General features: G+C 48.4%; 1 protein-coding gene across 1 annotated transcript in view; it reads right to left on the bottom strand.

Annotated features, from left to right (window-relative positions):
- mwh (multiple wing hairs) overlaps positions 1-21,373 on the bottom strand; it is a 254,309-nt gene extending 232,936 nt beyond the window's left edge. Inside the window, exon 1 of the mRNA XM_050176524.3 lies at positions 20,150-21,373. Within this exon, the coding sequence (XP_050032481.2) occupies positions 20,150-20,291 (142 nt within the window). The 5' untranslated portion in view covers positions 20,292-21,373. The remainder of the gene's footprint in view (positions 1-20,149) is intronic.
- Positions 21,374-22,713: the final 1,340 nt, after the last annotated feature.

The raw sequence follows: 22,713 nt of genomic DNA on the forward strand, positions 1-22,713 counted from the left end.
ATTTCTTTTTTTTTTAAGGAGCGTGTATTTTGTGAGCGCGATGTAAATCCTGTGAAAGTCACCATGTTGTGAAGCCCAGTGTGAGGACCACAGATATGAAGGCAAACCTTTACTTGATGATGGTAAAACAGTCCACGCGTGGTAGAGCCGATTTCGGCCGCTGACATGTTACTTTTTAATAATAAAGCTCGTCTTCGAAGGTCATTTTCGAAGCAACTTTCCAAACATTGAAGTCGCTAAAATATCGCCAATTTCTCTGTCACGTCGGTAAAAAGAATGGTGCTGGTCGCTGAAAAGAAACATTTGTCGCTAAATAGCCAATAATTTCGCTAAATCTTGCGACAAAAATTGGTAAAATGGCAACACTGATCATCACGTTCTTCTTTTTTTGTGCAAGCACAACTAGAAACAATAAAAGTTTAGATACGCAAGATCATTCCCCAAAACAAAACCGCAAATACTATGAAGATTGAATTTGATGATATATCTTTTTCAAAGTTAAAACTCCTGCTCACTAGTTATTTAAGTGACTTGTCAAAAGACCGTTTAACGTAACAACTTTAATATTGTAATATGAACGGGTGTATCAATATGTGAAAAGAAAGAGTGTGTGGAATTTTGTCTGAGTCACACTGTCTTGGTCTTATTCATTTCGACTTACTGATTTTAAACCCATATTTGAGGCACATTTATTAGGAATTATTTTAGCTCTTTGAAAGCTCGCTCTCAATTATTTGACAGTCGTTAGTGACATATTTCCTGTCAATGTGCACAGCACACTCACACCATTCTCATATAATACAATTTTAAGTGTATCAAAATCATTATTGCCTTTCAACTTACGTCTAGTGCTCTTGATAAGTTTGTTCTTAAATGAAATGGCTGAGACACTTGTGCGAACATCCTTTGATGAACAATGTCATATCTGTTCTGCCAGCTTTTCCTTGCATCGCCGTGGCTATATTACCTGTCATTTTCTCACGGGGCAATCAGTGGCGGCCCACACGTAAATTGGAAATCTCCCTCATTAGATTCTGCTGCTGTACTCCGAGATTAAAATTTTTATCAACACAGGTCTGTTTTGGCGTCGTCCCCTGTATGTTATATCTGCGAACCCAAACCATTGATCAGTTTTTCTTAAACTGCAGCCGATTTACAAGCCGGAAGGAAAATAAGTTTTGAAATTCCTTTCAACAGCTAGCACTGAAAATAATATCTCCTTCTGGAGCGTCTGCATGGGGGTTTAGCCACAGGAACATATCCCTGACCATCTGCGAATTCATTTGTGACACAAGGAGAATACTTGGGTTACATCAAAGGCTTAAGAACTGATATTTCACAAAACTGCAAAACGAAATCTAATTGTATCTATTAACTTCACATTTGCTATTGTTTCGTAATCACGCGTTTTCCTGTCAAAGAAAAAAATCTCTAAAATTACTTAGTCTAGTTTATTACTTTTTCTTGCGCGATTTCCATTTTAACCTGACATGTACTTTCACTCAAGCTTTATCTCCGCTTCTCCGTTTAAGCGCCGGCTTCTTGGCCAATCTGCCGTACTGGGTACGCGCCATTGTATAGGCAGCAAGCAAGCCAGCAAGCAAGCCAGCAAACGAGCCATAGTCGCGGCGTGCGGAAGCAGAGGCGCGCGCCAGCGCGTACGTGAATGTCGTTATAGGAATATCTTTACAGAACGTACTAGTACACATGCACACTGCAGCCACTCAAGCGATTTGCCTATACAGGTCAAGACCACACGGCCTACCGAGTTGACGTCATCTTGCCGTCGTCGCAGTCTTCGTTTCCTTCACCGTCGTCGCGTTCGTCGACTCGCTGTCGATCGACGTCAATCGTGTGAGATTCGCCGCCGCTTTTTCGTCGCGTTTTCGTCTCGCCACCACCATCGTCAGTATAACTGTCATTGTTGTCACGTCGTCGTCTTCGCCCCCGACTCGGCTGCGAACTGACCCTAAATACTACTACCACTCAAGCGTGTTGGTTTCCTTTCTTTTTCTGTCTTTCTTTCGAACGAACCTTCACCTCGTCGCAGGATATATACCCAATTTTTTTCATCCCGAAATCGTCCAGCAGCCACTCTGCTTTGCGCACCGCCATTACTCCATCACCTCCCCAGCCCCTACTTCACCCGCCCCATCTGGCGGCACGGGGTATAAACACTGGAGGCCAACGACGGTCACACGGAGACGCGTCCGTCACTTGGCGAGTTCTCAAAGCCCACGCCTGTAGTACTACGAACGGCAGCCCTTGCCGCAACCGTGGCCGGCACCAATCGCTCAACGGGTCAGCGGTTTTCCGTCTACGGGGGTACGGGGGGGGGGGGGGGGGGGGGGGGGAGGGGCGGGCGTCTCCGGTAGACCGCGCGCTCGCTCGTCCACCGTCAATAGATACGCGGAAGGGCTGCCAGAGAACGGCGTAAACAGCTGCAGCCGCTCGTACATCGGTGTACAAAAAAAAAAAAGGCTGCGGCTGGCTGCGTGCTTACAGGGTTAAGAGTGACAGCCATCGAATGTTGGGGCACCACTGCATAACCCGGTTCGTCCATCATGAGCCAACGAGATAAAAAATAAAGAAAGAGCCATTTCGAATATGTAAGCAAAAGCTTCGTATGCATGCAGCGAGGAAGAATGTCAGGTCGGCAGAGGAAAGCTCCAGAGGCCCGCGTCCAGATGCAGTATGTAGCTAATGCCGGAGTCTTCATAACAGAGCATTCAAACATCCGGCAGTTTAAAGCAGATCACTATATAACTTCTTTTTTTGGTAGCGGGATTTCCAAATGCAAAATTTACCCGATGCTGGAGCCTTCACGGATATCCCTCACACCTGCAGCAGTTTGTCGTGGAGACAACTGTAAACTCGTAGCATTGGCATATCAAAATGTAATATTTATCCGATGCCGGAGACTATATCAACATCATTGAAACCTGCGGCAGTTTACGTAAAGTTCAGTATACCTCTTGTCAATAGAATTTCCATATGAAAATTTTAGCTCATGTTGAACAATTCATAAAAATTTGTCAGGCCTGCAGGAATTCGCATAGGACCAAAAATTATTTTTCTGTTGCTGAAGTCCTCATAAAAAGCAGAAGTTTCAAATGCAATCTTTAGGTAATGCTGAAACCTTCATAAAGATCAATTAATCCTGCGGAAGTTTTTATAACTAGCGTAATAAGTTACTGAATTTGTTCTAGCACTCAGCGCAAAACGTTGAGACAAATTGGACAGAAGCCGGTGTGTGTCTCAACTTCAGTTCATCTTGTCTCAAGTTTCTGCGCTAAGGACAAGAAAAGATGTGCGAACAAAGCGAAAACTTACTGCATTTGCTGCATCTGATTTCTTAAATGGGACCTTTAGCCGATGTTGGGTCTTTATAAGTATGCCATGCTAGCAGTATACTGAAGATCCTTGTAAACTTTAGGCATTTCGATTTTCCGAATAGTGTCTCTGGGCGATGCTGGAGTCTTGATAAACATTAGTTAAGCCTGCAGAAGTCCAAATCAAGATTTTTTTAACGCATTGCGAGTGAGTTTCCAAACGCAATCTTTAGCTGACGCTAGAGTTCTCTGGAGTTCTCAAAGAGATCACTCAAGCGTACAGAAGATTACGCATCTGGACAGTTGTATACTAATGACACTTGTCTTTTTTTTTCGAATGTAATCTTCAGCTTCATAAAGGTTAGTCAATGCTGCACAAGTTCGCATGTGCAACATTTTCAACTTTTCGATCATTACTTTTCCAAATGCAATGTTTAGCCGATGCTGGAATCTTGACAAAGTTTAGTGAAGCTTGGAAATGTTCCTATCAACACCATTGTAAACTAGTGCCTTTGGTTTTCCAAATGCAGTCTTTAGCTGATGTTGGAGTTCCAAAACAGATCACTCAAACGTACCAAAGATCGCATCTCGACAGTTTTACGTCAATGGCACTTGAATTTTTTTCTGAATGTAACATTCAGCTTCATAAAAATCAATCAAGGCTGAAAAAGTTTGCATGTGGAACATTTTAGGCTTTTCGCTCAATAACTTTCCAAATGCAATCTTTAGTTGATGCTAGAATCTTCGCAAAGACCACTCAAGCCTAAATATTGCGTAAGATGGGTGAAAAATTTGAGTGTTTCAATTTTCCATATCCAATCTCAAGCTGATGCTGGCGTTTTCACAGAAAACAATTGTTTACCATGCTTCGCCTACACATTAAAGAATCTCAGGTGGGAGAAAAAAATTATAGAGGCTGCGGAAGATTATACATGAAAGCTGTTAGAAACATTACGGAGGCTCCTTGCCGAACGCTGAAGTACTCGACCTTTCTGCCAAGATTCATTGCAACTTAGGTAGTTAATTAACGATTTCAGGATTCTACCAAGCAATACGCGAGGCCCCGTCTGTACGTGTGTATAAATGTCTCATTTCCTGGAAGCTTTCACCTCATTACACCTCCTCGTCTGCCTTTGGTGTTTGTTTGAAACTGGCTCGGTGGCTACCGCTTAATGCCACTGGACGCTAACGTAGCGTGTTCAACTCTCTCCGGAATCATGATGCACGGAAGAACGCGAAGACACTCCTGTGCCATGCTTTCTGTACACGTTAGGAAACCTTAGGTGGTAGAAATTAATTCAGAGGCGAGCACTACGGCGTCTCTTCGGTCTGTTGCGTTGCAATGTTACGCCCCCCCCCCCCCCCCCTCCTCGATTTATTTCAATTATTCGTTTGAACACTGCCTGCAGGCCACGTTCTCTGCGCTGTTTTCACCGAGAATAGTGGTCTGTATTTCATCACCTCTCTCTCGCCGTGACAATTACGGTTACGTACCGTCTGCAAGCTGATATTAGTAACGTCATCGTTATTAGCGTGTAAACATAATTACCCGTCCCGAAGATGAGGACGAATTGCCGTTTGTTTTCACATGCAATCGCTACCAGGAGGGTCTGGAATAGCTTATTTGAAGATATTAGGCATTCCATTTAAAAAAAAAGGGGGGGGGGCACTTAAATTAAGTTACTCTTTCAAAGGCCTTCTGCATCACCACGTTTCTGACACGCATGAGAAAATGAATATGCTTCATCTTCCCGTTCAGCATTTTCACGAATATGCTTTACATCCTGTTAGATGTGTCACCTTCAGTGCTTCCCGAATATCGCACTTCTTTGAATGCATATAGATACATATACGTATGTCTTCTCTCCAGAATCTTAAAAGTACAACCTTATGGCTCTGCATGGGGTCCACGTTTGTGTGCTTGTTACTCTATTCGGCACAACAAAACTGATTGATTGATTAATCGAAAAACTTCCAGCTCAGTTTCAGCAAGTTCATGGCAGAAACTTATTCTCACACTCACCCAAAGCCGAAAACACAAAAGGGGCGAAATAACGCACACACGACCTTGCCGTAAGTGAAATAGCTTGAATGAACTCAAGGAAGACCTCCCACCTAGCACGATCTCTTTCGGCTGGCTTGCAAAGAGGAACTTAAGGCCTCACACATGTTTCTGCTATTGAGGCCATGAGCTCGGCACTTTTCTCCGTACCACCAACAAAGCTTGGTGGACTATACGGGAAGACGCGCACTTAACGGACCATAACCGCAAATGCCCGATTCCTTCATCGCAGTTTCTTGCTTCTGTTCTTTTCGATATAGGAAGCGCTGTTTCTGTTGCTGTTGCTGTTGCTGTATAGCTGTACGCCCGTGATACCAGTACTGAACCCATTCAGCGTACGGCATCGCGGTAGCGCGTTCTTACTGCTCCTGTGAGATACTATCCAGATGGCGTCTACCGCTTATACGTTTGGTTTTCGCTGTGCGAGAAGGAAACCGCACGCACTTCCTCTCCCCAAGCATAGAAGAAACGAAGCCGCTCGGAGCCAGCAAGGATCCAACTCGTAGCCAGTCATCCGCGTCGACACAGCAAATGCAGACGACCTCCAGTCGTATATAGGCGCGCAGTACTTATCGTCTGCGTGCGCCACTGTATAGCTAGGGCACATCGTCGGCGAGTTCGGATCACGAGTCTTTCTTTTTCTCTTTTCGTCTGCTTCTTCGAAACCAAATGCTTCCATTTTTCGAACGACGAAAACCGTTCGGTCCGTTCCTGGTAGCCCACAGTATTTCTTTGATTTCTTTTTCATTTCATTACCTTTTTTTCCTTTCCTTTCCGCTATTTTGCTGTTTTCATCTGCGGTGAAGCCGAATAGCTGAGGTTAGATTGCAGGCAGACGATATTTTCAGGAGCAGACGACCTCTGTGGGTATAGCCGACGATGTTTTCGTCGCAATTGTTGCTTCGTGCGTATTTTCTTTTTCTGCTTCTTTAACCGGCACATTCGGAGACGGATTCCGCTTCCGCAAAAGCTACCGTTACTCCGAATACAAGGCCTCCGTCACGGAAGGGTGACCACTAATATCTGTCAACAGTTCGTGACCCAGCCGTATGACCGCTGCTGCTGTGGCATTGTGCCGTTTATCCGGGTCACCGTTTGCTTCTTTTCAACAGCGCAAAAGGATCACGCACCGACGCTTTTCCGTAAACGTTTGAAAAACCTCAATCCCACCGAAACGACTATAGACGGCTGCACTTGGCACGCATTTTGCAGAGCGAAGTTTTCATCACTGGACTGCGACAAGGAAAATACGTAAAAGTGCTTGACGTTTATAGCACAACGCACTCTGTACTAAAACAATCGCCGCCTCGCGTTACATCGACACGCGAGTTTGAAGGCTTCGTTGAAAAGAAACTCGTCGGAATGCGGCGTGGCCATTGTCGCAGTGCCAGTAATGTCATCACGCAGTATGGGTCAATGGACGCGATGCGTTACTCGCACGGCGGCTTCGTTAATGTGCCCTGCAATTCACAGTTTTCAGCACCTGTTACCATTTTGCCGGTGTATACAGGTTTCGAGGAGCATGTTTGGCACGGTTAACGGAAGAGGTTCGTCAGTAAGCTAAATATGTTATAAAATATTCCGAGAACATGAAAACGCGAGACAACTTTTTAGGCAACCATCTTCCCTGTCCCTTCCTCTTGTGATCGCGTTTCGGACAATGTGCAGACTGAAAATCAGTTTTGTGCATGTCAGATTCCAGTTGCCTCGATCATGTCGCTGGTGTGCTTTGATTTCTTGTGGATTGGTGTGGAGGTGGGGGTGGGGCGGTCGTCACAGGCTTTAAAAAAGTGCTATCGACCCCTTAAAAGTATTCTCGACGTAAGGGGGGTGGCCTGCACCTTCGGCTCTGCCGAATATTATACGTCAGGTCGAATGTTTAGCTGTACTTAATGAACTGCCTGTAAATACTTTCCATAAATAGTCTCGTTATCTTAAAGTTATGAAATAACTCCTTATGGGGAGAAATAACGAAGGCGGCAGCAGTAGGTGGAGAGGACAAGAAGAAGTAGAGAAGGAGAAAGGTACCTCTGTAGCTCGGGGACGTCAATATATATACAATGGTAACGGAGAAATAGTTTTTTTTTTTTCTGGGAAACCGATGCACCCAATTTGATGAGGTCTGTTGCATTTAAAAGAAAAGTTAACATCTAGTGACTGTTGGAAGCAAAAGTTTTGTTTAGGCCAGCAATGTCTAACTAAAATTCTTCAAGATCGCGAAACTTCAGAAAACGAAACTATCAAGTAAACTCTGCAATTAAGCAAGGAAAAAGGAAAATACAATGCTAAAAACTTTACCTAACAGTACGCCTAGAGCGGGCCACACTGATGTATCATACATGGCTTGCAAGTACACCCCAAATATGCAAGCAGGACTTTTGTAAAACCTTTGTGAACAGTCTAACTAATTCACATAAGATATAAATTCATATATCAAATTTGTCCGCTTTAGATTTTATAGCGGAAGCAGCTTTTGGTGCAGACAAACTTCGTGCTCCTTTTTTTTTTTTTACTTACCGATTTTCGGCAACTTTTTGCAAAAAACTCCAAGGCACTAAATCAAAATTCCACTTGCCACAGTCACTAGAATTAAACTTTTCCTCTCAAATGCAACAAATTCAAATTGGCCCCGGAGTTTCGGTGTTTCATTAAAGGATTTCTGCGTTTTCCATGTAATTGAGTAGGTAACATCGGAGTTGGCTCAGAGCCAAATATTTCTCTTATAGTGCCACTCAATGACAGCGGAACACTGTATTTGAAAAGGGAAAAAAATGTCATCCACCTTTCTTGTGGATGACAACTCACGTGGATGACAAACTGTCATCCACCTTTGTACATTCATGCTGCAATTTAGGTGCATGACAATTCAACACTTTCATGTACAGGCGCAGCCACTGCTAGCGGGAACACGAGAGCCCGTGGCAGCGCTCCGCGGAGCACCACCACCGATGCCTCGTGAAGTCTTGGCAGACGACTCACCATAGCAGACGACTCAGCATAGCAGACGACTGCCCAAGCTTTTCGCCAATCCCTTTGATTGCGCCCGTGTAGCAATATTTCGTGAGGCACCGGTGGGTGGGGCACTCTGCGGAGCGATGCCCTTGGGCTCCGTGTTCTCACTAGCAGTGGCCGCGCCTGTACTTTCCTGCGCCTTGCAGGCTTCCGCAGAACTGACTTGCTAGCACCGTATTTATCGCCAAATATTGCACCTTTATTGCGGTAGCAATTACACGGAAACTCGAGGCGCTTCCTCACCATCGGTAACGTCGTCGTCGTGCTGTCGCGTTATCGACTTGCTTGCGCTGAGCGCGCGCGTGCGAAGGGTCCAACGGTTCACCAAATTACACGAGAGACGTGCAGTGCGTTTGTCTGCAGAAATAACGAAGCCAAGTAGCCGCGCCATCATACTCCCTTCAAGCTGTATACGGTAGCACTCTACCTCTCACTGCTGGCGCTAGCGTTACGCGCCCAAACACAACCATTCCAAGCTTAGAAGCTCTGTGCACACCACACAGTAGTGAACCCAGTGGTTCGAGCGGAACGCACTTCAAGCTACAAAGCTGGGTCTCACCTCGTCCGCCATTGAGGTGTGCGACGCCTAAAAACAATGAAGAGCGCCGCCACTGGGGCGGCGCTCCTCAGCGTCGTGGGAGTCCTGGTAGCCGCGAGCCTCGCGAGCCTCACGTGCTCTGCCAGGCCAACATATCACGCCCGCGTATTTCGAGAAGTTAGAACACCGTCTCAGAAGCTTCAGCGCCTGTTGAACGTTGATCATTGCTATCGCTTTCAATGATGCGCCCTTCGGGCGAGATGCTACCCAATTTTTCTTGTCCCTGCGTTAAATAGAAAATAAAGAAACAAAGATCCGCGAGGACATTTTGTCGAAATGAGAACTACATAGCATATACATCAGTGAGTCATGTTCAGACTCGCATGTTCGCAAACATCGCTGCCTGGACACAGATTAAGCGCGTGATTTCAGTGCGGAGTCGAGTCGGAATGACAGTCACAGTTTCGAGAGGCAGCCACGTTGATTCAAAACGAGCGAATAAAGAAGGCTAAAGCATTCCACCCTCCTCCAAGGCAACGTCAAGCTGTAAAACATGGTCCGGTCTGATTCAAATCGTAGTGATCTCTGCGGGGCACGGAGCCAGTAATAGCTACAAAGGGAACGAAGATAGAAACAAAAAGGAAGTGAAACGCGTGACTTTGCACTATACCGGAGCAGCGCGCGCCGCGATCGTGACCAAAGCTATGGCGCCGGGGCGCCATTTTTTCTCTTTCGCACCACCTCGACCGCAGAACACCCCCGCAGAGAGTCAAAGGATAAACGCGGGCAAGGTTGAGCTATAAATATGGAGGCGCGCGAAAAGCACAAGAAAACGCTCCGCATAGCCCACGCTCGAAAAAACACGTTCCTCAGTAAAGGCAGTTTCAAAGCCAAGGCGAGACGCACCAGAAGACAAAAGGGCGCGAACCGTATAGCAGACGGCAAAGCATCACGATGGCCAGTACAGCGTGAGCATCAAAGAGTTGAGAAAAGAATGTAAGCAAACAAAAATGAGAAGATGTACTATGCAGCAGCGGCTCGAGTTTAGAAAGCTCTCGGTGAGAAACACCGTGTCAGTTCGCGCGTGGAAGGTCACGAGTCGAAGTACAACTTTGCCAAGCGACCGCCCTATACATGTATGTACGACGTGTAGAGGAAGCGAGGAAACAGCTACGCGGAAACAGAAAACGTCTACAATCGATTCAATGCTGTTTGGGTGCACGTGAGCCGAAGCGTCCCCACAGTGGGGCTGTCGAAACGTGCGCGACAAATTCGACGGACGCGCAGATTCCAGTCAGAGCAGCGCAGCGAGCGACCCCCCGCAGACGACGATCGGACAGACGATAAACCTCTGCCGTCGACGTCCTCGTCTGCTGCTAATCGCGGAAGCAGACGGGTGGGCGCGCGCGGCGCTAACTTGCAGAAGTTGTGTTTCCGCGTTCGGTCTCTCGCTTTCCGGTCGCAATGCAGAGCTCTGCACCGCTCCAGCAAGTGTCATTTGTTAACGCGCATGAATCGCCGAGCGTTGCTTTGCCATTTAGAGAGCAAGGTGTTTATAGATGCGCGTCTTAATGATCCAGGAACGGGTGTGTCGTACCTGGAGAGAACCGGTGCGGACGACGATCGGTGACCAGACGATGAACCTTTGTCGTCGTCTGCTACGAAGGCAAGCAGACGCCGGTGAACAAACTTGCCGTCGTTTGTCGCTTCGACAGTTCTATTTTTATAGCGACACTTGTTATGTGTTCTTGGTTCGCTTGCTGGCGTCTGTCATAACACTGTTACGTTTCGCCTACAACGCGCGGTAATGCCGGCGCGGATGCAACGGACGCCGGGGCTTTGTTCAAAGCGGCGGACATTTTGGCCCGTTCAACGACGCCGCAACGCCTACCCGCCAAGCGTGTCCAGGCGTGTTTCAGTGCCACGTGTCTTCGTGTGTGCGTGTGTGTGTGTGTGTGCCCTCGCTTGTCAAAGCGCGGCAGCCGGGGAGCGGAGTTCCCCGAATGAGGGGCCTGGAGGTCTCTCGGCTCAACCGCTCGCGCCGTCGTGGGCCCCTGCTGCGCCGTCCCGTGACCTTCATCCCGTGACCTTCCCTCCTTCCCTTTTGGACCGCGACGCCGAGAGTATAAGAGCAGCTGCCCCCGGACGCCAAGAGAGAGGCTCCGATTTGTACTGTTGAGTTACGTGCTCTCCCGTCTCTCCACTCCGGTCGACCTGACCGGCCGCTCTTTTGCTATGTTAGAATAAACCAGTTGTTCTGTTACCAGTCTTCTCATGCTTTGCCGGGACCTTCGGATGCTTCCAGTGCCCCAGGCCGCCAGGCCAACGCTACCCTTGGGGCTTGCGACCCATTGGCAATAACGGGCGTCAGCACCGAGACCCCAACAACTCGGGCCAGCGGTACGATTCCAACATCTGGTTGGCAGCGGAGAGATCGCGACAACGGAGGCCAGCAGCGAAGAGATGCGGTTGACTGTATGCTGAGCAGCTCAACGACCATCCGGGAGCAGCGCAACGAGCCCTGTGTGATGACTGGTTGCCTGCAGCGGAACGACTGCGCTGAAGTCTTGGCTGCGAGGTTTGGTGAGTGCGGGACTTTCTTCTTCTGAGTTTTGCCAGGCTTTTGTTAGTGTTAGAAACAGAGCTGGTAATTGTGGTTGTCGTTGCTACCGGGTTAGTTTGCGGCAAGACAATAGTAGGCAGTAGAGAAAGCAGCATTCAGAGCAGCCATGGATTTGAAGTCGTTGCGCAAACCGAAATTGTTGGAGCTTGCGAGAGAGTTGGGTCTGGATGTCTCAGACAAACTCAGAAAACCAGAACTGCTAAGGGCTATTCTTGAGTTAGAAGCTGAGGATGACGAGCTGTCGGAATGCCTTGAGACCATTGAGGAGAGGGAGCTTGAACTTAAAGAACAGAAAGAGAAAGATGAGCGTGAACGAAAAGAACAGAAAGAAAAAGAAGAGCGCGAACACGCTTTGGAAATGAAGCGTCTCGAGGTAGAGATGGAACGCGCTCGTAATGGAAGTCAGGCACACGGTGCAGGAGAACGAGTATTGTTCAAAATGACTGACCTGATGCGGCCGTTTAAGCTTGGAGACGACATTGGTTTGTTCCTGGTTAACTTTGAGCGAACGTGCGAGAAGCAGGGGTTCTCTCGGGAAACGTGGCCACAGCGCTTGCTCACTTTGCTACCCGGCGAGGCGGCCGACGTAGTCGCTCGCTTGGAGAGAGAGGAGGCAGAGGATTTCGACAAAGTGAAATCGAGTCTGCTAAAAAAGTACCGGCTGTCAGCGGAGGCGTTCCGTCGGAAGTTTCGGGAAAATGAGAAAGGGAGAAGTGAGTCATATACAGAGTTTGCGTACAGGCTTATGTCAAACATGCAGGAGTGGCTCAAAGAAGAGAAAGCGTTTGGTGACCACGAGAAAGTTCTGCAGTGTTTCGGGCTAGAACAGTTTTATAGTCGGTTACCTGAGAACGTGCGGTACTGGGTCTTGGATAGGCCAGACGTTAGTACGGTGGCTAGAGCCGCTGAGTTAGCCGAGGAGTTTGTGACGCGTCGGGCTCGCGGAGCTAAGGACGGTCAAAAGGGTGAATTTGGCTCCAAGTTTGAGAGGCCGAAGTTCACAACCATGAGGGCAAAGGGGGATACACGTAGTTCGGATGCGAGTGAAAGCAGTCCGACCGAACGTAAGGAGACGGCGGCAACCGAAGCCGAACGCAGAAAGCGGTTCGAGATGAGGCAAGCGCGCGTTTGTTATACGTGCCAGAAGCCGGGTCACTTTTCGGCGCAGTGTCCGACCGAACGTAAGGAGACGGCGGCAGCCGAAGCCGAACGCAGAAAGCGGTTCGAGGCGAGGCAAGCGCGCCTGTGTTATACGTGCCAGAAGCCGGGTCACTTTTCGGCGCAGTGCCCAGAAACAAAACCAAAAGTCGTGTTTTTTTCATTAGGCAGCACTGACGAGAACATCAAGCTTCTCGAGCCTTACATGCGAGACCTCCTCGTGAACGGGAAAGAGTGCCGAGTGCTTCGCGATTCCGCAGCTACAATGGATGTAGTTCACCCCTCTTACGTAGAACCCGATATGTTCACGGGCGAGTGCGCATGGATCAAGCAAGCAGTGGAAGCTCATAGCGTGTGTCTGCCGGTAGCAAAAGTGCTTATTGAAGGACCTTTCGGAGCACTTGAGACGGAGGCCGCAGTGTCATCTATGCTGCCCCCCCAGTACCCGTACCTATTTTCGAACAGGTCCGATCACCTCCTGCGCGAGAAGGGGCTTTTGTTTGGTGAGGCTAGCGTTCAGGCCTTAACCAGATCGAAGGTTCGGGAGCTCGCTGCAAAGGCGGTAGATGCGGGACCGACGTTGTTGAACGATGAGAAAGGGTCAGAGGCGCAGCGAGCTGGTATTCGGAGCACGCCCGAACGGGATAAAATTGAGCCTGTAGCGTTAAAGGCACCAGATACTGGAGAGGAAATTCCCGATGCGGGAAAGTTAGAAGAGCTTCCGGTCGAGCTTCCGGGACTAGGCTCAGTGACGAACAGGAAAGACACCGATCAAGTCATTAGTGACTTAATAAGTAAAGCATCGCTGTCGCCTGAGCAGAAAACCGAACTACACCAGCTCTTACAAGAGTTTCAAGGTCTGTTCTCTGAGAGGCCTGGTAGGACTTCTGTCCTTACTCATGACATAGAACTTACCTCCCCAGAGCCAGTACGATCCAAGGCGTACCGGGTGTCACCCCGCCAGAACGATATTATGGAGGCTGAGGTAAAGAAAATGCTACAGCTCGGTGTTATTGAAGCGGGTGAGAGTGATTATACCTCCCCTTTGATTTTAGTTGAGGTACCGGGCAAGGAACCTCGTCCTTGCGTCGACTACCGCAGGCTTAATTCCATCACTAAGGATCAAATTTATCCGATCCCTAACATCGAGGAGCGCCTTGAGAGAGTGAGTAGCGCTCAGTTTATTTCCACCCTAGATCTTGTCAGGGGTTATTGGCAGGTTCCACTTACAGAAGAGGCTAGTAGGTATGCGGCGTTCATTTCACCAATGGGGACATTCCGTCCTAAAGTTTTGAGTTTTGGTTTGAAGAACGCGCCATACTGCTTTTCAAGCCTCATGGATAAAGTGTTGCGGGGACAGCAAGAATTCGCTTTACCGTATCTAGACGACGTAGCGATATTCTCCGCATCCTGGCCGGAACATATGGCGCACTTGCGGGCAGTGCTAACCCGCCTGCGCGATGCGGGCTTGACAGTCAAGGCTCCCAAGTGCCAGTTAGCACAGGCCGAGGTTGTCTACCTCGGACACGTGATTGGTCGGGGTCGTCGCCGCCCCTCTGAAATAAAAGTGGCCGCTGTGCGAGACTTCCCGCAACCGCGCACGAAGACCGATATTCGGTCGTTCTTAGGTGTCGCCGGCTATTATCAGAGGTACATCCCCAGGTACTCTGATATCGCGGCTCCCTTGACGGATGCTCTAAGAAAGACAGAGCCGCAAACAGTCGTCTGGGATGAGACGAAGGAAAGAGCTTTTAGCGCCCTAAAGAGCGCCCTAACAAGCCAGCCTGTGCTACGATCGCCCAACTACACAAAAGGGTTCGTTGTTCAGTGTGATGCTAGTGAGCGAGGCATGGGCGTTGTACTGTGCCAACGGGAAAATGGAGAAGTAGAACACCCCGTCCTGTATGCTAGTCGTAAGCTGACGAGTCGTGAGCAGGCGTATAGCGCCACCGAGAAAGAGTGTGCGTGTATCGTGTGGGCCGTTCAGAAATTGTCATGTTACCTAGCCGGCTCGAGGTTTATCATTGAAACGGATCACTGCCCTCTCCAATGGCTGCAGACCATCTCTCCCAAAAATGGCCGCCTCCTGCGCTGGAGCCTCGCTTTGCAACAATATTCCTTTGAGGTGCGATACAAAAAGGGGAGTCTCAACGGTAACGCCGATGGCTTAAGTCGAAGCCCCTAACGTGGGAATCAGCCTCAAAATTGCTTGTTACTGATGTTTTTTTTTTCCTGAGGCAGGATTTTTTTTAACTTATTGCTTTTGTGTAGTGTTTCAAAGTGATGATGTGCTTTTTAGTGCAATTTTCCGATTTGTGGACGCGTTCTGAGTGCTGCTAAACTACTGTAAGGAACTAGGCAGCAGTATAAAAGGGGAAAGAGCCTGGCAGGGCTTAGTGAGGGTTGTGCCGTGCTTGCTGACTGAGCGGTTGACTTTCGGCGTAGTTCTAACGCTTGCCGGAAACGAGAACAAAATGTCAACTCTCCCGAAGTCACTTTGCAGTGTCCTGTGTGCACCTGAACGTGAGAACGAGGCCTTCTCTGTGCACTGCGCTCAAGAAACGCCAAAGGACGCCCGACTTCGGTTATGGGCATCATCGAGCGACATCCCTCCGGACAGCGGATGCAGTCCCCTGACCATCGGGATCTCCTTCCCCCGGCGGGGCGGTCTGTTACGTTTCGCCTACAACGCGCGGTAATGCCGGCGCGGATGCAACGGACGCCGGGGCTTTGTTCAAAGCGGCGGACATTTTGGCCCGTTCAACGACGCCGCAACGCCTACCCGCCAAGCGTGTCCAGGCGTGTTTCAGTGCCACGTGTCTTCGTGTGTGCGTGTGTGTGTGTGTGTGCCCTCGCTTGTCAAAGCGCGGCAGCCGGGGAGCGGAGTTCCCCGAATGAGGGGCCTGGAGGTCTCTCGGCTCAACCGCTCGCGCCGTCGTGGGCCCCTGCTGCGCCGTCCCGTGACCTTCATCCCGTGACCTTCCCTCCTTCCCTTTTGGACCGCGACGCCGAGAGTATAAGAGCAGCTGCCCCCGGACGCCAAGAGAGAGGCTCCGATTTGTACTGTTGAGTTACGTGCTCTCCCGTCTCTCCACTCCGGTCGACCTGACCGGCCGCTCTTTTGCTATGTTAGAATAAACCAGTTGTTCTGTTACCAGTCTTCTCATGCTTTGCCGGGACCTTCGGATGCTTCCAGTGCCCCAGGCCGCCAGGCCAACGCTACCCTTGGGGCTTGCGACCCATTGGCAATAACGGGCGTCAGCACCGAGACCCCAACAACTCGGGCCAGCGGTACGATTCCAACAACACGTTCAGTGCACATGGATTCACACCAGCATGTGCTCCCACTATTAAGAGGATCACCAGAAGCTGCTGGCGAGCAATCGCGACATCCAAAGATCACTACGAAGCTTTCATGGCAGACATGAGTTTCATGGCAGCATAAGCTTGATGGAAGTTGTTTCATCTCAAAGAAAGGGTTGAACTCTAGTGACTCTAAAACACGAATACCTAACCTAAAGCCTAAAATACTCTCTTTGATTACCGAAGTCATGCAAGAAAAACGTGAAGCAACAAGTTTACAAATTCTTCAACTCGACATTGAAGCCAGACATTAAACTTCTCTAGACAAGATGTACCAAAAACATACGACACACAAATATAGAAACCCGGGGCGATATAACTTAAAACTATTCCAAACTTTTCTACTCCACTTCTGCAATCAGCCCCACGCGATTGGTCAAAAACTTTTTGAACCACCCCCACTTCACCTGTCTGTCACGCGACGTCACGAAAACCGTGATAGCTTCCCATCTGATATGACGTGTACACACTGATTATGCATGATTTGACGGAAGAAAAAAAAATTGTTATTCCTGATTCGACGCCTTTTCGCCATTAGCCCTCGGCTATTGGCCGAAAGTTTTACGGCTGCACCAACTTCACCTGCCTGTCGCGCGACGTGACAAAACCGCAACAACTCACCGCGTCAAAGTGACGTGTACGCGTTAAAGATGCATTACTATGCCTAACAGAACTGAATTTTCCTCTTAAGGTGGCGGTCCCATTCCGGCGGCCCGAGCCCCCCGTTTTCAGTACTTTTGAAGCTGTCCCGGCCGTTCCGAAAGGAATAAAAGATGGTTGCCGCCGATCGCGCAGGCACTGGCTACTCGCACCTGCCGGAGAGAATGGGTTTATTTCCGTAAAATAAAGCTTTTTGCGTGGGCGTGTAATGTTTTCGAGCACTTTCGGCACGTTTACGATGTCAGGCTGGCAACCCTCTTTTGCTCGGGATTCGTTTTAACGGAATTTGTAACCTTCCGTTGCATGCGCCGCGATTTTTGACCAGCCACCGCAATGTAAGGGAGGGGAAGCGGACCAGTCGCAGACGCCGGCACCACCCTCTTCATCCGGTTATCGATCTTCAGTGCGGTGACTCGGCCCCATCGAATCTCTCTCCACTTGAGCGTGCTCCGCGCCTCTCGTCAGCCAATTACATAGGACAAGTCGCTCAGTGAAGACAATGGCATTCGTTTTTCAAGCAAACAAAAGTGACCTCCTATGAATGAGGAGAGCGTTTGATTGGTCTGTTCCGACAACCCTGCGGGTGACCGCCCGATGCTTGCGTCGGCGGTTACGCAAATTTGACGTCAGGAGATTGTAATAAAAACATATTGGAATAGTTTTACGCTATAGGGCTCCCGGTTTCCTGACTAAACGAAACAGTTCCTTTGGCTGCAAGCGTTTCTCAAAAGTACTTTCACCATTCACTGACAAACAGTAAGACAATAAGGTGAGCGCCGTGATATATATATATATATATATATATATATATATATATATATATATATATATATATATATAGTTAAACATAGAAGCTTGGCTTCATCGGAGTGAGCATTATATATATATATATATATATATATATATATATATATATATATATATATATATATATATATATATATATATATATATATATATATATATATATATACATATACATGTGTGTGTGTGTGTGTTGCGTTGCATTTAGTTTTTCACGTAATGTCAATTCGCCCAGCGTAGTTCGTCCTTATCAGGTCATGTCTGCCACGTCTGAAGTACAGTTAATGCACATTTCAGAACTTATCTGTTTTTATGACGAATACTTTTTGTTTTAATTTCAATACCTACACTCGCCCGAGGGCATTACAGTAGTGGGGATAAGGAGCACACAGGTCGATCAGTTGCGCTGATTAAAAAAAAGATGCTTCGGTCCGAAAGGGAGCTCACAACAAACAAAGCAAACTGTAAAGTAACAAATTACAAGTACCACCACACATTGCGCGGTAGAGGAAGAACTGTGCTCGATGTTTCATGTATGCTTCACTAGTATATGGAATGGCATCGCGCTTGCATTGAATGGAATACGCTTTTTCATGCGCCTTAAAAAGTCATCAAAAATATATAGAACAATTATTCATTAGTGATACAATGTATGTATAACGCTTTATATTATTTGCCCTGAAAACTTCGTTTTGCTTCGTAATCACTGTTGCTACATTGGTATTGTTTTGTTATGTATGTCGTACATCGTACGGGCCTTGGAATTCTCAAGTATATAAGTGTATGCGAAACTCGTAGTTCTGTATTTCTTTGTTCAGCTACGAGTCTACAAATATTGCCTGCGGCGTAATTCTACTTCCTCAGCTGGACTGCTCTAACAGGAGGGCATTATTTGCATGAGAAATCTAAATGCATATTCACATAATTGTCAAGTTTTCGTTAATTAATTTTAAGACTAATTGCTCTGCGGCACACGATGCAGCTTACAAGTTCGCGGCCCTAATCTCCAAACAAGTGCTACTTTCAAAATCGTCGTTGTAGACGCTGTCTTCAGTTCGTAAAACACGATATCTACCCTAAAGTAATTAGTTAAAAAGTTGATAAGTTAAATTTTGAAGATTTGTTGATAACTCATTTTTTATTTATTGCGCAAGTAACATCCGCCTCTTCGAGTAATCGAACTCAAGCAGATTAGAGCTAGATGCCGCAGTCAAATTTAAAAAAAAATCCAGTGAACTCTAAAGAAGCAACTGACATATTTTGACCTAGGAAAAATATTAATTCATTCATTCTATCTTTTTATAATTTTCCGCAACATTTGCGCGAAATAAGGTAATTGGAGGTCTCATGTATGAGCCTTCGCTCAAGAGCTCGTAGAATGTAACTTTTTTTTTTAATGCAACGTATTTATTAACACTCCGTTCAGTGGTTGCCTACCGAGAACAGTTCGATATTTTTTTTTACATATACATGAAATGGAAAGTCAGTGTCCGCAGTAAAACTTATTTTTTAGCAAATAATGAGCTGCAAAAGCAGTGATGATCCAAGTTTTCATTTAAGCTTGACTCGTGCTGCTCACCTTTAATACGCGAAACATCAAATTTAGTCTAGTCGATAAAGCAAATGCCCCATCAGAATGTGCTCGAAAATTAATGGTGTTTTAAACTAAGATGTTGGCGTTTTAGCGATCCATGTACGTCCTCCGTAATAATCTGCTGCATTGAGTTCGCGACTCGTTATCCCATCCCGAAACCGAAACTAAGCGGGGAAAAAATTTCTGCTGTAACTATTCTCGTGAGCGGTAGCGAACCGTATCTGCATTCTCAGTTGGCGTTGAGTGATAGCGTACTCGGTATTCTGAAGACAGAGAACTTGTTTTTGTGACGACTGTTCTCTTTTAGAGAAATGAAGCAACGTTAAGATGTAGAGCCCACAGATGAAAGACTAACTGTGAATAAAAATGGGCGATCGAGTGCCTGAGACACATGGGCCGACGTTCCGATAGGTCGCCCTTTCTTTGTCAAAGACGCCTCGTTGTACTTGGCAATTAGTGTTGGTAATACGACGTCAGGCGCTGCTGCTGCATGGTACCGACGGCAATCTGCGAATTAAAATTGCCACCGGCACCAACAACACCACGTGACATCTCTCCACAACCCAACATTAGGGCTCCCTGCGAATAAAAGGAATGACCTTGGGAACAACGTATCAACAAGGGGACTTGTCTCGATCAGGGTTGCAATCCTCGCAATAGTATGGATAGGTGGGCTAGTTGGTAATGCATTACTAGAAAACTTGCATTGCTAATACATCATTAGCGCGTGCGGTGCGTGTTACTTTTCCACGACCGGCGTCTTTCTTGCGCTCTAAGTTTTCTAATGATGCGTGAAAGCCTTGTTATTCGCTTCAAGCTTCCAACTTCCTGCGAACTTTCCCGTGTTTGGACGAGCAAGCCAAGGATGCAAGATCCACCTTCTTCGACAAAACCAGTTTTCTCAGGCCAACGCCGGGCCAGCTAGTCTCCCATATTTAACCTGACAGACTGGCCGTCTTCCTTCTGAATAAACACTAGAATAATCTCCATGCATCTTACTCACCTGGAGCGATCCGCCTTCGGCCGGCCAGCCTCCTCCACCACAACGCGGTAGCAGACGAACTTGTGACGACGCGGCTCGTAGCAGACGACGAGTCGCGGGTCACACGATCCGACGAAAGCGGCGTCGTCAGCAGCACTTCCATATTTCCGCACGTCACTCCGAGAAAACGGGCGCGACGCACCAATCAGCGACCACTTGCCTACACCGCAGTGAAAGCCTAATATCTGGCTCTCGGCAATCACCTTGACACGCTAAACCACTAGCAGTGGTTCAAAAGCCCGCCGAGATGTTCTTGCGTGATTACAGGAGCCGGGAACCAACGCCGAGTCTTCGGCAGAGCACGTCGGAGACGAGAAAAATATATTATTATCGCCTGGTCGGTCGTGCGAAGTCAGTTATCACATCCAGGCATGCCCGTGATAGCAAATGAAACGTCCTTTGGTCGGTATCAGGGTCGATCGTGCCTCGGCTGGCGAAGGTGCAAGTCGGCTGGCGACACTTCCGGAAGCTTACCAGCCAGAAAAAAACTTGCCGTGTCGATTAATCGACGCAAATGCAGGACTCGTACATGGAGGAGGGAGCGCACAAACCACGGATCTGTCACCAAAGCCGTCTGTCTGGAAAAAAAAGACTGTCCAGAAGGCGTTGGTCCTACTCCCACGAACGCAGTTCTTCTTCTGGAGTCCCTTTCGTCTGGTTCGCACGCGTACCGCACGGAGAGCAGATTCGTGCAGAGATAAAAAAGGCTTAGCGTGAAAAACATGCCCCGCGTCCCGCCCTCCTCACCCGCTGCAGACCCCAAGAAAGCACCCGGACGACGCTCGGCGACGACATCGGCGGTTCGCCCCGAACCTCTTACTTCTTTCTTTTCCCCCTTTCGCTTGACTCCCGATACGCTCCAAGTCGAAATCCAGGGCAAGCCGGGCTTAGGGCAGGGCCGCGAGAGAGAGCCAGGAGCCGATCCGCGCGAAACAAGCGACCTGCACACAACGGACGACGTTAGAACAATGACCAAAAACGCAGGCAGGAGGAACTGGACACAGTTCGTTCGTCGCGGTTCTTCTGTTTTTCTGACTTTTCTTCCCGCCCTTTTTCTCTCGATTTCTAAACACGGCGCATTTTCTTTACGCAAAGCCCGCGTTGCGTGCTTACTCAATACTCACGCACACACACACAAGCACGCCCTCTCGCGTTAGCGCGCCCCTCTCTCGACTCACGACGCGCTGTCGACGTCCTCTGCTACTGCACTCACGTCTGGCATGCCTGCCTGCCCGCCCAGAAAGCGTCGTCTGTTCCCGCGGGTTCACGAGGGAAACGGTACCTTCTTTGGGAGATAAGAAAGCGAGCAGTGGGGCGTGTTCGACATTCAAATGTGGGGAAATGGCGCCACCGTGTATATATATACATATACATAAACAGCGCTCAACGAAGCCAAGGAAGGCAAGGGCGCGAGCAGAAGTCGCCATGCGCACGTGTTGCAGACGCATTACTCGTCAACGTCTGGCAATAGCCCCCACGGGTAACAGCGTCAGGTTTCGGTGCCTCAAAAGAGCAAAAAAGAGACGAATTGAGCGCGTATACACGAGTGAAGACAAAGAGAGGCGTACGATTCCGTACACACAGAGATAGGCCCGCAGGTATACAATCACAGCCATAAGCGCGATACATCACATTCGAGGGCCGCGCTCTGCGCCGTCTGCGTGTGGAGCGCTGTGGAAGGCCGCCATGTTGATATGGCGCCGCGGCCCGTGACCGTCTGCTGCCGCGTATGGTAGCAGACGAAAAAAACTTCGCGCTCTGCTGCGCAAGCCGGCAACATGTTGCCGCGTATATAGGTATATACATGCTCCACGTGAGAAGGCGGAAAAGAAATGCGCCACCGTACGCGCAGAAATGAGCGTATAAGATGGAACAATAAGGCGAAGCGACGGCAGTATATAGTATGTACAGCACTCCTCTTTTCTGAGGCGGCTACGGGTGCCGTGTGCGGAACGGAATGAAACGAAAAGAAAACAGAACGTAACCTCTACGCGAGAACACACACACCGCGCGGGTGGTGCACGGAAGGATATAACAAGTCGACGACGAGCTTATAGGAATTCAGATATCGCGTGCTACCCAAATGGAACGCAGAATAATGCATACCAGCTTGTAGCCGACCAAGAGTGAGCTAGGCGTGGACTTTCGGCGAACAAAGGCACCGGCCAAGCGTAGGGCTAGGGAAGGGATACAGAAAATGTTCAAGCGACGTGCCTGGTTCGAGATACGCGTATACGTTTATGATGGAGATTGCCGAGACGCGTGCGTTCGCGGTCGTACTGTAGCGTATCAGGGTCGCAAGCGCGCACGAATCTGAATGCGGTGCGTTGAATGAGAATGACAGACGCTTGATCGCCCTTAACGTGCGCACTTCAGGGTCGCTGCTCACTCGGTTAAGCGTGACGGCGTTTGGCGGGAAGCGTAAATGCGGGCAAACGGTGCGTGTATTTAAGCGGTATCGCATACCGCCTCCAGTTTAACGGTTTCGCTAAACGTACAATTACTGCGGTTACAGAAACAAACTC

Source organism: Dermacentor andersoni, chromosome 8, assembly GCF_023375885.2.
Source record: "Dermacentor andersoni chromosome 8, qqDerAnde1_hic_scaffold, whole genome shotgun sequence".
NCBI lineage: Eukaryota > Metazoa > Arthropoda > Arachnida > Ixodida > Ixodidae > Dermacentor > Dermacentor andersoni.